Below are 15,272 nucleotides of genomic sequence, written 5' to 3'. Positions count from 1 at the left end.
CTGCCAAAAGCTTGCCAAAACTAAGGTAGATGGATCCATGTTCACATGCGTAACAATGAGCAACCGTGAAGTATGCATTTAAAACTTTTTTCTTCTTACAAGGGAAGAGAACACAGGAGAAAGTCAAGATTATATAGAGCAATAAGAACAGAATTCTTGTTAAAACCGACAAAAAAGAACAGGCTCTAATGATTTTAAATAAAAAAAATTGTCGTGTAAAGATTTTTCAGTTCACTTTACTTGAAAATTGTGGCAACACTTTGAAACTTCCCTTGGAAGCTCTTCTTACACGACTTTCGCGCATCTATTTTAACCTGTGAACTGGTGCAAACCGACAGGCACGACACAGGATTTCTTAAATTAGTTCTGTTCGCCGGTTGCGCGCCGGAGCAAGCGCACTAGTAACTTTTTTGATAACCTAACTTAATGTGCGGATTTCTTTAGCAATAATATTTAATTGATACAAAAATTTCTGAAATCTTCTATTAATTATATTATAAAAAGAATTCGTAAATTTATAATTGTACAAAGATATATAAATTAAAATACGAAATTAAAAATTTTAAGATGAAACGTGACAGCAGAAAAATAAAAATAAATTATACATTGAAATAACTGAGCAAATAAATTTTAATATATAATAATAAGAAAATCATTGAATAAATTTTTTTTTAATAATAAATCATTATCAATATTTTTTATATTGAAAAATATAATAAATAGAATTTACTATTCTTAAATTTCTTATATTTCTATACGAGTAATATCATTTAAATAATATAATAATATAAAAATGAAATCCACATATATGTATGTAAAATAAAATGTATGTCAAATTAAATTATATATACAAATGTATCATGTGATGTTACAACCAGGAAGGAAATGATTTTACAAATATGAAATTGAAAATGAAAATAAAATTTTTTCATTTCAAATGTTTATGAATAAATCAAATTGAAAATAATATTTATTATATGAATGGATAATCATATTAAGATATATGCGAAAATGAATAAAAAAAATGTACAAAAGTACATAAAAAATCTTTTATCTAAGATTTTGTTCATAAGAAAATTGAGTTTGAAATATATAACCAAAAATTATTTAAACATTCGATGAATTTTTTAAATTCAATCTTCTCAAAAATAAACTCTAAAATAAAAAAAATTTTACATTTTTTAGTTATTTTTCCATATAGATTAATTTCTTGTTAATTATTTATTTCTATGCAATTGAAATTAAATTTAATTAAATATCTTTTTGATAAGATTTCAAATTTGATTGAAAACAAAACATTAAATGAAAAAAAATTTTGCATACAAAATTCCATTTTGATTGTATCATTACTTATTTTCTGTACATTTTAATATTCATCTGAATAATTGAACTAAAATGACATTTATCTTGTTACTTTCAAACAATTGTAAAAATTATATTCTTATATATTATTTTCTATCAGCAAATTTAAAGTAATTCACTATGAAGTAGTGTTAATTTGATGCATGAAAGTAGCTTGAGTAAGATTTTACAAAAGCAGGTCGAGGTAACAATATCTAAAAAGAATACTAAATGATTGTCGAAGGTATACATAATATTTTTTCCGTTTCATTGTTTTTTTTTTTAAATCTATAAATTATAAATTTAATTCAAACATTCAAACAATAAAGACATATAGAAAATGATAATAACATTGGCTATAACATATGTTTTATAGTACTATTATATGTACTAGTATGCTACTAAAATTAAAACTGTCAATACGAAACGAACAAGTATGAAAACAAATTAATAATGATGATTAGATTTTTTAAAAATTGTAATAGTTTCATTTGCACAAACTTAATTATACAATTTATAATTTCAATATATAAAGAACAATTTATTATATAAAAAACAATATTTTTATTAATAAAATTGAAGAAACTTTTTACTTTATAAGTTTATATTATTGAATTTGTTCATGAAATTATATATAATATCACATTATTCTAATTTATCGGACTTTATCTTATGGAAAATATATGCAGTCCATTCGATCATTTTTCTAACCAGTAAGAACCTTTCACCCGATTGGTGAACGCTCAAGGTTACCACTGACGCCGAAAGTCTTAAGATATTTTTTGCACACGCACGACGCGTGCTCTTGTGAAATGGCGTTAAGAGACCTTCAAACCATGCACGGAGCTCGCCATACATGCGTGGCCGTGACCTCATGAGTTTTTAATGATCAAATAATAAATTGTTTACTATAATATTAAAAAAATCAATTGTATCCTATTTCGAATCACGAAACAATCTTTCAAGTTAGATAATGATATAGAAAATGATAAAATTTTCGATGAATTAGATTTTTTATCAAGTTAACATTTTCTCATTTTAATTTTATTCAATATCATTTAATTTCAAGAATTATAAAAATTTAGAAAAAATGAAATTGGACAAATAAAAAAAAATAGTGATATATCTATGCTATTTTTAGACAATCAAATATGTTTTTTAATTTAAACGATAATAAATTTTATAATAGAATTTTTACAATTCTGTTTATAAAAAAAATATTAATGATTCACAACTAAATTAATAAAATATAATACAATTAATTGTATAAAGAAATATTAAAACAGAAAGAAGTGAATAAATTCAATATCAAATTCTTGATCTAATGATTTCAATTATCACATATAGAACTAATGATCAAATATGGAGTAGCTATCTTTTGAGATCATTCACAAAATGGCTACATATTGATATATAAAAATATAAAATTATGATAATATTTATATATCTCATAAAAATAATTAATCAAAAAAAATAATATAAAAAATCTATAAAATATAAACTTATAAGCCTATAAACTTTATAAATATCTGATAAAAAATAAAATATTTAAGCATTATATTAATTTGGATACACGTGTTTAAAATATGTGAATGAAATTTAATTAAGTTTTAATCAAAAATACTTATTTTAAAATAACTGAATATTTCTTTTTTATATATATATATATTTTTTTAATATCTTTCTTAATGTTTAATCTTATTAAATGCTATTTTTATTAAAATCAAATATATAATATTCAATATACACTTAGTGAGGTCAAAAGCAGCCATATTTGAACACAGTTATAGTTTAATCTTTGAAACAAATTTTATGATTTAACATTTACTATTGATTAAGAAATAATATAATAATTTTGGATAAAAAAAAATGTTAACTAATTATAAATATATAGTTCAATGATTAGATAAGTATTTGTATTATAACTAATCTTACATTTGAGAAATGTTCGTGAGTACAAAATGTCGGAACCACGTTGCAGAAAGCAGATACATTGCGTCTATAGCTATCGAAGATCGCTTCAAAGTAACAAAATAATTTATACATACATTTTGAATCAAGATAGTTCTCTGCCGTCGCCGTTGCATCCGCTTGATCACTTTGTCACAGTAACAATAATTTAAAATAAAAAAGTAAAAAATGCAATAAAACTTTTAAAGCCGGTACGTAAGACTTCGAAGTTAAAAATAGAATATATATTTTATAAGAAAAAGAAAACGATGCGTGTAAAGGGCGCTCGTTATAATTAAATAAGAAGTTATATGTACAAATTCTACCAGATATTAACACAAAAAAGAAGCCTTATAGGAACGGGATGCAATAAAACGCAATATATTAAGCGTATTCGTTACGTTGTAATGTATAAGAGTTAGAAAATGAATAACTTTTTAAATAGTATGAATGTAAGTATATACTTATATATAACTACGAATATACAATTGTTTAAAAAAGTAATTATAAAGGAAAAGGGAAATGGGAAAAACGGAGTAAAAAAATACACCCGGCTAGCACAGCACGTGCTGGCTACTGGAGGAACTCCGTTGTTCGATGAGAAAAGAAGTCGGGAACCTCCCTCCAGCAATAAGATCGTCAATGTTCGTGCAACTTCGGTACTTTTCGCACCTTTTCGTCACATGATGATGTCACCATTTGGCACGAAGCTCCTTTCGGAGTTCTATACTTCCATGCTTTGCGTTTCAATAATTGAAAGAACATCCGTTCACATTAAAAACGTGCAGTAAATTGTTGTTATTATTATTTATTATTATAATTTATTCCTATTTTATTAATAATATTTTTCAATTTTGAGAATTATTTCAAATAAGCAATTCAAATTATAGATATAAAACATGATTTAATTAAAAAAAATGAAATTATTAATTTATTATTTAATGCAATTAAGAAATAACTTTACTGTAATGAACATTATATTATATTTATATCTGTTCTTTTATTGGAAATATCTAAATTATACTTTTTTCTAAGATATAACATCTATAATGAAATATTAATGCAAAATTAAAATAAATGGTAAATGCAAATAAATGTTTTATCAATGTCTTTGTAAAAATAATTACATATTAATTTAGCCTTCTTTTTCTTTCTTATTTTTAAAAAATCTAAATTATATTAAAACTAATTGATATAAAAATATTACTAATTGATACTAATTGATATTTATAAAATATTTGTACTTTTATTCTATAAAGATTATATCAATTACGAATTTGAAAATCATGATTCAAATATCATTACTTCAATTGCTCGAATATTTAAATATTTTTCAATATTAATAATATGAGCAGAACGTATCATTTTAAAAATTTTATAAAAAAAATATTATTTTTCACATTATTTTAAAAAACATTTAATATCTTAATTTTTTTATAAACAAATATTTAAAATAAAATTTATATGTAAACATAAAATTTAATAAATATTTTATGAAAAAAAAAGTAAAACTTATGGTAAAATTAAAATAAGTTATAGCACAAAAATATTCAACTTTGATTAATAATATTTTATATAAAATAACTATATGTAAGTTCATTTGTAAATATTTTGTATAAAAAAAAGAATTTAAAAATATCAAAATTTATTTATATGTAAATAACTTCAGAAATTCATTTCTTTTTATGTCATATGATATATATATATATATGCCTAAATAAAGACATCTAATGAATAAACATATATATTATATGTCATATATCATGATTTTTAGTGACTTTAGAACTTATATAAATTATCAAACATGCATAAAAATACATTAATTAAAATAATTATTTATAGGTATTTTGATGTAAAATTATATGCAATGATGAGTATTGAAACTATCATGAAGATAAAGTTTAAATTATAATAATATGTAAAAAGAAAGAAGAAAAGTGATTAAAATTCTAACTTATAATTTTAATTTTATATATATATATTAGTTTTTAGTAAATAAAACTGTATGTAAGTAAAAATAAAATTTATATAAATATATAAAATTTTATAATTATTATTCTCACTTTTAAAAAAAAATAATTGCAATATATAAATGCAAAGTGTATGTTATTTGATAAATAATTCATAATATTATAAATAAATAATTTTTTCTTCTTTAAATATAAATTAATTAATTTTATATATGAAATGAGCAAATGTATATCATACATCCATTACAAATATTTATAACAATTTTAATACAATGCAATAATGCAAAAAATATTATATAAAGAAAATATATAAATCAAAATATTGAATGATTTTTCAAAAATACTGTATGGATATCAAAAAATTATGTTTATAATATATAATATATAATATATATTTTTGGCTCTAAAAATATTTAAGAACAAATAAATATTTTAAAATGATATATCTATAAAAAATGTAATATAAATATTTAATAATTCTTTAAATAAAAATAATAATAGTAAAATTGTATATTTATATATAAAATATATATAAGTTTTTAACTAAAATTTTTTCAAATAATCTTTTCAATAATTTTTTTTTTTTAATTTTCTTTTCAAATAATCTCTAAGTTTATTTTTATTTTTTAAGCACATATTTTAAATTTAGCAACAATAATGAAGTAATTTTTTAACCTACATCATAAAAACAGATTTAAGAAAGATAGATATAAAATTTACATCTTGCATTAATTTTTTGACTTTTATTTTAATTTTTCTATTTATAATTTAAAAATCCTTTTCGTAATGTTACTCAAATATCAAAATATAGATAATTTTTAAACATGATATTTGAGCATTATTATGTTGATTCTGATAATTATTAATTATATATCTGATATATCTGATTATATAACTATTAATTATACAATTTTAACATGTAAAAGAAATAAAATAGCATATAAAACGCATAAAAAATTATAATATTTCAAAAACTTACCATCAGATGACTTTTGCTGTTGTACTTCACTTCGAACAGGTTCAGATTCCGGTTTATCGCCAGTCGCATCTCCATTGGTTTTCAAATGATGCTCAGTTTGATTGTGAGTAGGTGTAGGAGTAGTGCCTCTAGAACTAAGACTTTTTTCCCTCGCTTTTTTTTCTTTTTGTTCTTTGGCACTCGACGGCAACTCAGTTGCACCGGTAGAAACAGCAGCAGTAGCAGCAGATTGATTGTGAGTGTGAGTCTGGGACTTTCTTCTAGGTGGTGAGCTCGATGAATTTTTATTGGATAAATTCGGAAAAGGATCTCTGGCAGGAACGGGATTAATACTTGGGGCAGTGGTGGACGATTTTGGGACCTCCGGAATATTCGTACTTGGTATAGTCACAATGGGAATTGACGTCTGTGTTATAATAGGTGTGGCACTCGTGTTCTTGACTTCAACTTCAGTTACGGGTAACTGCGCAGAAATATCATCCTTGTTTACGTTACGCGATACGGCTAGTGGTGGTTCTTCAATGACCACACTTTTCGATTCACTTCGAGGTTGAAATTCCTTCACAGGAATTTGTAATTGTTTAGACTCCATTTTCATTATACAGGAATCTATTTGAGATACGTTACTAGTGGTACCTAACGACTGACTACATATCGTGGTTACGTTAGGTATATTCTGCGTTGTTGAACTTGTGTTACACTGACTATTCACATCATTAGTAGAATTTGTTTGAGAATTAGATAAACTTTGTGTTACATTTTGAGTTGTAGATGTATTTGGTACACAAGTCGGTACCGTCGAGTCAGAACTAGACTCTTCGGTCCCGGCTTTCGCAAGTGTTTTTGCAACCCGGGCTGCAAACTCGGCTTGCACCTCAGCGTCATTATTCTGTAACAATCACCAATTCTGCGTGATAGACAATGATACATAGCAATCAGATAAAGATTATGCTTGATAACTAAAAACTGGCTCCAAACTTAAATCATAGAAGACGAGAAATAAAACTAAATATACTAAAAGAAATAAAATAATAAACATTCAATATATTTTATACCTCTGTAACCCCTCAGCCATGGTTTGCATACTATAAGCAGAATCATAAAACTGTATGTAAGTAATATATTTATATAATAATGTACATATAAAGTCCAGATAAAAATAATTCCTAATTAATAAAAGTAACTACAATTAAAATTTATTTTATTAATTTCTTCAAATTTCCATCAATTTATATCAATTCTAATTTAATATTACTACTATTTCTACTAATACAAAAAATACATTATTAAGAATTTTTGAAGTTACAAGTTATTAAAAATATAAATATTTTAATTTCATGGCTTTGGGTACAGATTAATAATATAAACAATGGACCATAAGAGAACATCTCTTATTTTTAAAGCTCATTTAGTTTCTTAAAATTATTTATTTAATATAAGAAATATAATTCTAATTTTATATTCATTGTTCTTTTAATTGTCTCTTATAATCAATTGTTAGTTATTAACATTCTAATATTACTCACTTGTGGCTGAGGTGTTTCACGATTGCTAGATTCACCACTTTGAATAGTTTCGTTATCTTTATAAATTTCATGGCTTATGTTTTTACCAGTTGATGGATCAACTATATCAGTAATAGCGTTTTGTCCTCTTGGTTTCCGAGATTTTGTCGTACTATTTGTCGTATTCGCTGCACCACCGTTATGACCCGAATATACATCTTCAAATAAAAAGAAACATGATTTATATACAATGTGTACAAAGTAAATAATTTAATTAATTATAATATTTTTATTATATAAATGTAAATATTTATTAATAATTTGTATTATTTACGCATACATATATGTAATAATTATACATTACACGTTATATATAGTGCATATTTCTATTTTATAAATATATATATTTTTCAAATACATTTAATCAGTAACATACCATACATTTTATATACGTTGTTTACAACATACATGATGTTCTCGAATGTATCTCAACTGATGCAAAAATACAACTGTTCTATTCCTCGAATGTATCTCAACTAATGCAAAAGTACAACTGTTCCATTCCTTGAACGTACCTCAACTGATGTCGAAGTACGACTTCTCCTTATATTTCAACTCACAATATTTCTACCTGAGTAAATCTTTTAACTTTTTCGGTACGATAATAGGTCGTCTCAAAGAAAATATATGATAGACAAAAGTACAGGTATAAATCCTAAGGTCGATAACGGTATTGAAAAATAATAAGCATAAGCTGTCAATTAAAGTCGACGTTTGTACCAAAAAGATTAAACAGGTATAATGGTTTAATAGTATCTAGAAATTTAAGTTTTATTTTGCTTTGAATTCTTAAGTCATAAATAAAATGAACTGTACTTTCTACATTTCTTTCAGGTATATTTCATTATTTCATCTTTCTTAAAATATTTTCTTTTAATAAATTTACTAACCATAAATCATTCATATAAGTTTGTTAGAAACATTTAATTTAATAAATAAAATAATTTTGAAACTATTAAAATTGAGTTTTTTTAAATTCAACAATTTTTTTAGATATCAAAAAAAATTATACAAGATTATAATTTTTTTTGACATCTAATACTGTTTAAAAAAGACTTTACATATATGTGATTTGATTTAATTACAGAATCTATTTATTATCAAAAAAGATATAACAATCTAGATAATGATAATTAATGATATTAAAATATGATAGACATCTTACACAACTTACCAGTCTGAGAAAGAGATATACCCATTGGGGGTAAAGGTTGCGCTTGTTGTGTGGGCTGTTGAAGTGTACCTTGTGGTACTACTGGGGCTCCTTGGGCACCGGCCAGCGGGCCTGCAACATGTTGTGCTCCACCAGTAACAGCGCTTGCACCTGCCCTACTTATTAGTGGTGTATTTGGTGGTTGACCAGTAGGCCAATAATCTATAAAAAAAAAATATAATAATGATTAAATTTTATTTTTAATCTCTATAATTTTACATTACTTACAAGGTTGAGGAGTTGGTGCAGGTGCACCATATCCAAACATATTTTGCGTTAGAATAGCCGAATGTTGAAATGGTGGAAAATAAGATTGATTTTGATGCGTTTGATGCCTTTGAGGAGGACCACCGAACTAAAATAGTAAAAATATTTATTACATTTACAGTTATTACCGATAAAAATGATGAATATGATAATGATTTTACACATTTATGTGATTAAAATAAAAAAGAAATAAAGTTTAAAATTTATTATAAAAATAATAATCAAATATGATAAATTTTTCAGAAAAATTATTTTTTTAATATAAATGAAATGAATGATATATGATGACAAATATATAAAATCAACAGTACTTAACTACTACCTGAAGGGGCATTTGATTGTTCATTGCGTATAAAGATTGTTGATGTGGGCCAGGATGAAGATTAGGAACTGGATATATTGCTCCAGTTTGAACTGGCAAACCACCTGGGTGATAAATCGCAGTTGGTTGGCCTCCACCTCCACCAACTCCTGACATTCCTACAACTTGTGCACCTGTACCTCCTTGTCCTCCTCTGTGACTAATGCCTCGAGGTTGTTGAGGTCTAGGTCCTTGATAGTAACCCTGAAATTGATAATTAAAATAATAAGTAAAATTTATAAATATTTCTTTAATCATTAATCAAATTTATATTAATACATGGATAGAATTTATAATATGGTACATTTATAGTATAAAATTCATAAAATATTCGTAATGTACGAATTTATATCACTGATATAAACGATACTATTCTTACTTACTTGTGACGTCGGCCTTGTTTGCGTTGGCCCATATACTTGTGAAAGAGGTTGTGGTTGAGGTTGTAAATGGGCCTGTTTTCCCATTTCCTGAGGTGACGGTGTGTGTACCGGGGGAGTAGTGGTGGGAGCCGGACCTTGCGGCGGTTGTGACTGTACCCCGGGAGCCGGGGTTTGTGGTGGTGCTTGTCCTCCAGCAGGACCTCCTGGTGGAATTCCTGCTGCTGACTGTCCAATAGATTGTAAGCCGCCGAGTGGTGGAGGTCCTCTGCCCCCAGGTACTCCTACACTACCCCCTCCCCCGCCCACCTGGCCCCCTGGTTGGGTGCCGTAATTTTGTCCAGACACATGAAAATCTGATCCTGAAATTCAAAGAAAAAGAATTCGCTTAATACTTAATTTGGAATACATAAAAATTTAGATATGAAGAATAATTAAATCTTCAATATAAATAAAAATATAGTTAATTGTTTTCATTATTGTTTTGATTCATATCACAAAATTTTTTCACATATAGATTTATAAATTTTTCCACAATAATATATAACTTTAAAAATTCATATATTTGTTTTTTTATATTATTTACTTTACACTTAACAAATTAACAAACAATTAACAAATTTTTAATGAAATTAATTAAGAGCGTATATATAAAAAAAAAGTTATTTGTTCGATGTAAAAATTGAGATTGATTCTGGTGATTAAATTAACAATTCAACAATATTACCAATCAATGTTTTATATCATATTATAAAATCAAAATAAAATTATATTGAATTTCGAGAAGATATTTATTAAAATTAATAAACATTAATTTGATTTTAATTGTTACTTATTTTTTTGATAAATTTATGATAAATTTTATAAATCTAATGTATTCTTATATACAATTGTTCTAAGTAAAATATGGAAAAAAAAAATTTAGTTTTATACTTTAAATATATCTGGAATTGTTTTTTTCATATTCATCAAACAATGATTCGAAAAAATTTATATCAATAATTGTTATAAAATATGTATCAAGATCTTCTTTACTATAATTGTTTATCTTTTAACTATTAAATACTGGTTTTGTGATATTAAAAAAAAAAAAGAAAATAAATTAATTACACATTTAAATTCGTATATGCGTAATAGTATCTTGCCGTATTGTATTCGCCATTCTGTCGTTAAACGAATTACTTGTGAAAGCGATTATGCGTGGAATTGCATGACATCGCTTGACACGTCGTCGTCATTGTCTAAGAGATATAGTGCAATCGATTATATGCATTATCAAAATATTTAATGTACTAGAATTATTATCTTCGAAAAATTCCATAAATTTTCAATAATATTATAAAAATGTGGAAAATATTTTTCACCACATGCTACGAATTCATCATAAAAAAAATACGTTAAGGATATAAAAGATAAAGGAATAAAAAAAATATGGATACTTCGACGCTCACCGTTGAAGATCGGTACGAAGCTGGTTATCGTTTTTCGTCAAGTATATATTATGCCTATTTGCATAAATGGATTTTTACAACGAAAGAACAATGAAGTGACAACAAGGCTCTAACGTGAGCAAAGAAACCGAGAAGACGGCCTCGCGAACGGCCATCTTTGCACATGTGGACAGAAGCCAGAGCAGTGCTGCTATCTGTAGTCCCGTGAGTGCATTGATTACTAAAAGGGGGGCGAGGTCGAACTTCATCATCAGGATCGTATTAAGTAAAAAGATGATAAATTAAATGTTCATATCTCAAAAAATGTTTAGAATTTCAATTTTGAAATATTACAATTGATCGCTTATATTAGAGTTTATATATAGTATTTTATAGTAGTTTATATATATATATATATATAGTATTATATTTATATATAACATGTCAACTATATTTTTACAAAATAATATAATATAATATAATATATTATAAATAATTAAACAAAAATTGCATATTTATTTTTATTTAAAATCATATTTTAAATTACTTTTTTCGTAATCTTTTTTTTAATGACAATATTAATGTCACTGAATGTATTTTAAAATTTGATTTGTCATATTATTTATAATATTTTTATTTAATAATTGAAGCTAAAAATAATTTTTATATATTTCATTTTACTTTTGATATACAATTACATTCAAAAAATTGAAAAATTATTATCTATTTATTTATTGTTTATCATTGGCTACCTTAAGGCATAGCATAATATATCAACAGAATAAAAAAATCGTGGCCTGGAAAATACAATCGGGAATGTAATACGTCATTTCCGATGTTAATTCTTTCTTTTCTTTCTCTCTTGCTTTTCTATTTTTTTCTTTTCCATGTTAATATAATAATAAATCATATAACAAATATATTGATGAAAATTAAAATTTTTATATGATATACTTGTTATATATATAAATTTATATATAACAAATATATCATATAAAAATTTTAATTTTCATCAATATGATTTGAAAATGTAAAAAAAATATAAGGAAAAATTATAAATGGATAAGAAGATAATACGTATAAAACTAAAAGTGAGGTTAGAACGATCACGCTTTAGCCACGTGGCTAAATCAATCTAAGAACAATAACATGTTGAAACGATAAGCATAGAAATAAGATCTTTTAAAGAATATTATCATCGGAAATCAATCATTAATGTTATTATAATAAGTCTTTTGATATTTAAATACTAAGAGAATTATAAAATTGTAAATTTGTATCAAGTTTGTAAAATTTTTTAAATATTAAATTTTAGGAGCAAAATACATATTATTATCAAAATATATATAGATTACAAGAAAAACGATATAATTTATATATATATAATTCCTATTTATACTAATAATAAATATCGAAGTTCTTCTTTATCCGTTAAATTTTTTTGCTATTAATTTCTGCTATTGCTTTCGTATATTAAAAGATAAATATTTTTTAATATAAATTCATATTAATTTATTTTTGACAATTTACATTAAATAAAAATTTATATAATAAATTTAGAAGATATAATAGAATCATTTTTTACGATATGGATTAATATGAAATTTAATAGTTTATGCTTGATATTTTACTAATCAATTAAGAATTCAAAGTATTTTTTATAAATCAGATAAAAATAGAATGATACTATTATAAATATTTTACAATATTAATTAATGTAGTATTTAATTTATATATAAATATATCTAATTTTATCAATGCTGAAAAATATTAATAAAAAGAATCTATATAATACCATATGTTTATATAAATTAAATTTTTTTGTATTATAATATATTTTAAAAGTAATTAAACAAATTTCATTAATTCATATTAAATGAATAAAATATTTAACAAACTTTATAATTCTTTGAATGGTAAAAATTTTTTGAAATGTTAGAATGTTGGCGTCATCGTAGCGAGGCATGTCGTGCAAGAGGAAAGAATCGAACGTGTATAGCTCCACGACTGTACAAGGTAGAAAGCATTTTATCGATTGACCTATATCGTGAATTGTCTACAATGCCGCCCAGGGGCGCTAAGGACTAACCTAAATACTATGAAATTCGATATATCGATACAGTAACGTATCATAAATTACGAATAATTTATTGATTGAATAAAAATTTAAAAATTCATCTGATGCAAAAAATTTTGATTAATAATAAAATAATTTTTTATTAAAGAAAAATGTTTTATATTATAAAAACTTAATGAAAATAAATATGACATTTTCAGAATTATTAATCATTTTGGACTAATTATAAAAAAAACTAATGCAAATTAAGAATACAGTTATCATTGTTATAAATAAAAATATCAAAAAATAAATTTATTTTTATAATCATCGTAGTATAAATCGAGCTTAGTCGTCTATCCACAAATAGATGCAAACGATTCGACTTCTGACAGATAGGGCACCAGGTCAAATTAACTACCTCCAGTGCTCGAAAATAACGGGCTTCATGTATGTATATCTATTTCTACATACATAAATGTGTCACACAAATATGTACTATACATTTATTGTTTATAAAAAAAATTGTAGATTAAGATAAAAATTGAGAATTTGAGATAACAAATCAATATAAATTGTATCAGATACGGTTAATTATAATTGCAATTGAACAATATATATAATGTATATATATATATATATATATATATATATATATATCAATTGATGGAGTATGAAAACTTGTCTTAAGTGAACAAAAATTTTTTAATTAAAAATGAATGTAAATAAACACATAAAATCTAAATGAGACAATGCTTCCATTGGTCACAAAAATGTATGTCCATGGAGCAAATGAAAACATAATGTTAAAGAGTATGTAAACAAATATCTAATAACGTGAGTAAAGGCAATTTTTTCCATTTTATTTATTAGACAATGTGTTATAAAAATGATGAACAAAGAAAACATGAAAAACTATAAATAACAGAAACTAAATTTTTATATTTTTATAAAATACTACATTATTTTATTTTTTTTTTCTATCAAAATTTTTAAATTAATATTTTTTAAATAAAAAATTTTTTTATTAAATTATTTATTAATTATTATATATTAAATCAAATAATATTATTAAAATAATATAAATCTTTTAATTAATTTGCACGTTAAAGAATGATACAATAATATTATATGAATTTTTTTTGGATAGATACTGGAAAATTATATATTCAGATCAATTTGAAAAAATTTTTTCCATATAATTATGAATATAGTGAATATTTTATGAGAATTGTTTAAATGCACAAATATATATCCTCCGTTATAAATTAAAAAGATAAATTTCTTCAATATATTTATTTTATAAATATTTTTTAATTCACAAATGGCTAATTTCAATAATATAAATATAAATTTTAAATATTAATTAATATTTTCAAAAGTAGTCATTTTTTTAAATCAAATTCAAATTTTGTTTTGATACTATTAATATATGTACGTAGTATATATAATAGTGTAATATATACGTTTAAAAAGTGTAAGAGATTACTATTATTATTTGTCTTAGAAGATTAATTATTATGTAAAATATAATTGCTAATTTAAACAATTAAAATATTCTTTTTTTAAATAGATAAAATCAATCAAAAATCAATGATAATATTCAAATTATAAAATAAAATGATACTACATAATCAATGAAAATATTAATAAGTCATTAAAATATTAATTTTTAATTTATATTCAGATAACTAGTTCGTTATTTTTAATTATTTTGCAGCATTTTATATATATATTAAAAAAATTAATTTTTATATCAT

The 15,272-nt window shown here is 23.7% G+C and overlaps 1 protein-coding gene and 1 long non-coding RNA gene across 17 annotated transcripts in view; one reads left to right on the top strand and one right to left on the bottom strand.

Moving 5' to 3' along the window:
• Positions 1-15,272, bottom strand: part of Eif4g (eukaryotic translation initiation factor 4 gamma) — a 39,193-nt gene that overhangs the window by 8,111 nt on the left and 15,810 nt on the right. For 8 of the 16 annotated variants that reach the window (XM_086910952.1, XM_086910948.1, XM_086910955.1 and 5 more), the window contains 6 exons: positions 10,030-10,388; positions 9,602-9,850; positions 9,247-9,373; positions 8,980-9,180; positions 7,767-7,963; positions 6,241-7,129 (listed from right to left, as the gene is read on the bottom strand). In XM_086910952.1, coding sequence (XP_086767078.1) covers positions 6,241-7,129; positions 7,767-7,963; positions 8,980-9,180; positions 9,247-9,373; positions 9,602-9,850; positions 10,030-10,388 — 2,022 coding nt within the window. Of the gene's footprint in view, positions 1-6,240; positions 7,130-7,766; positions 7,964-8,979; positions 9,181-9,246; positions 9,374-9,601; positions 9,851-10,029; positions 10,389-11,477; positions 11,661-15,272 lie in introns of those variants that run through there. The other 8 variants (XM_012484775.3, XM_086910951.1, XM_086910956.1 and 5 more) reach the window with 5 other exon arrangements.
• LOC147657246 (uncharacterized) lies at positions 3,294-4,386 on the top strand. Its single transcript, XR_015292873.1, has 2 exons — positions 3,294-3,743; positions 3,804-4,386. It is a non-coding gene; the product is annotated as an uncharacterized LOC147657246 (long non-coding RNA).

The sequence above is a fragment of the Apis florea genome, unplaced genomic scaffold (genome assembly GCF_048593485.1).
Source record: "Apis florea isolate Af1SG1 unplaced genomic scaffold, ASM4859348v1 contig_3203_pilon, whole genome shotgun sequence".
In the NCBI taxonomy this organism is placed as follows: Eukaryota; Metazoa; Arthropoda; class Insecta; order Hymenoptera; family Apidae; genus Apis; species Apis florea.
Note: the sequence above shows the minus strand (reverse complement) of the source record. Positions and strands in the feature narration are given on the sequence as shown.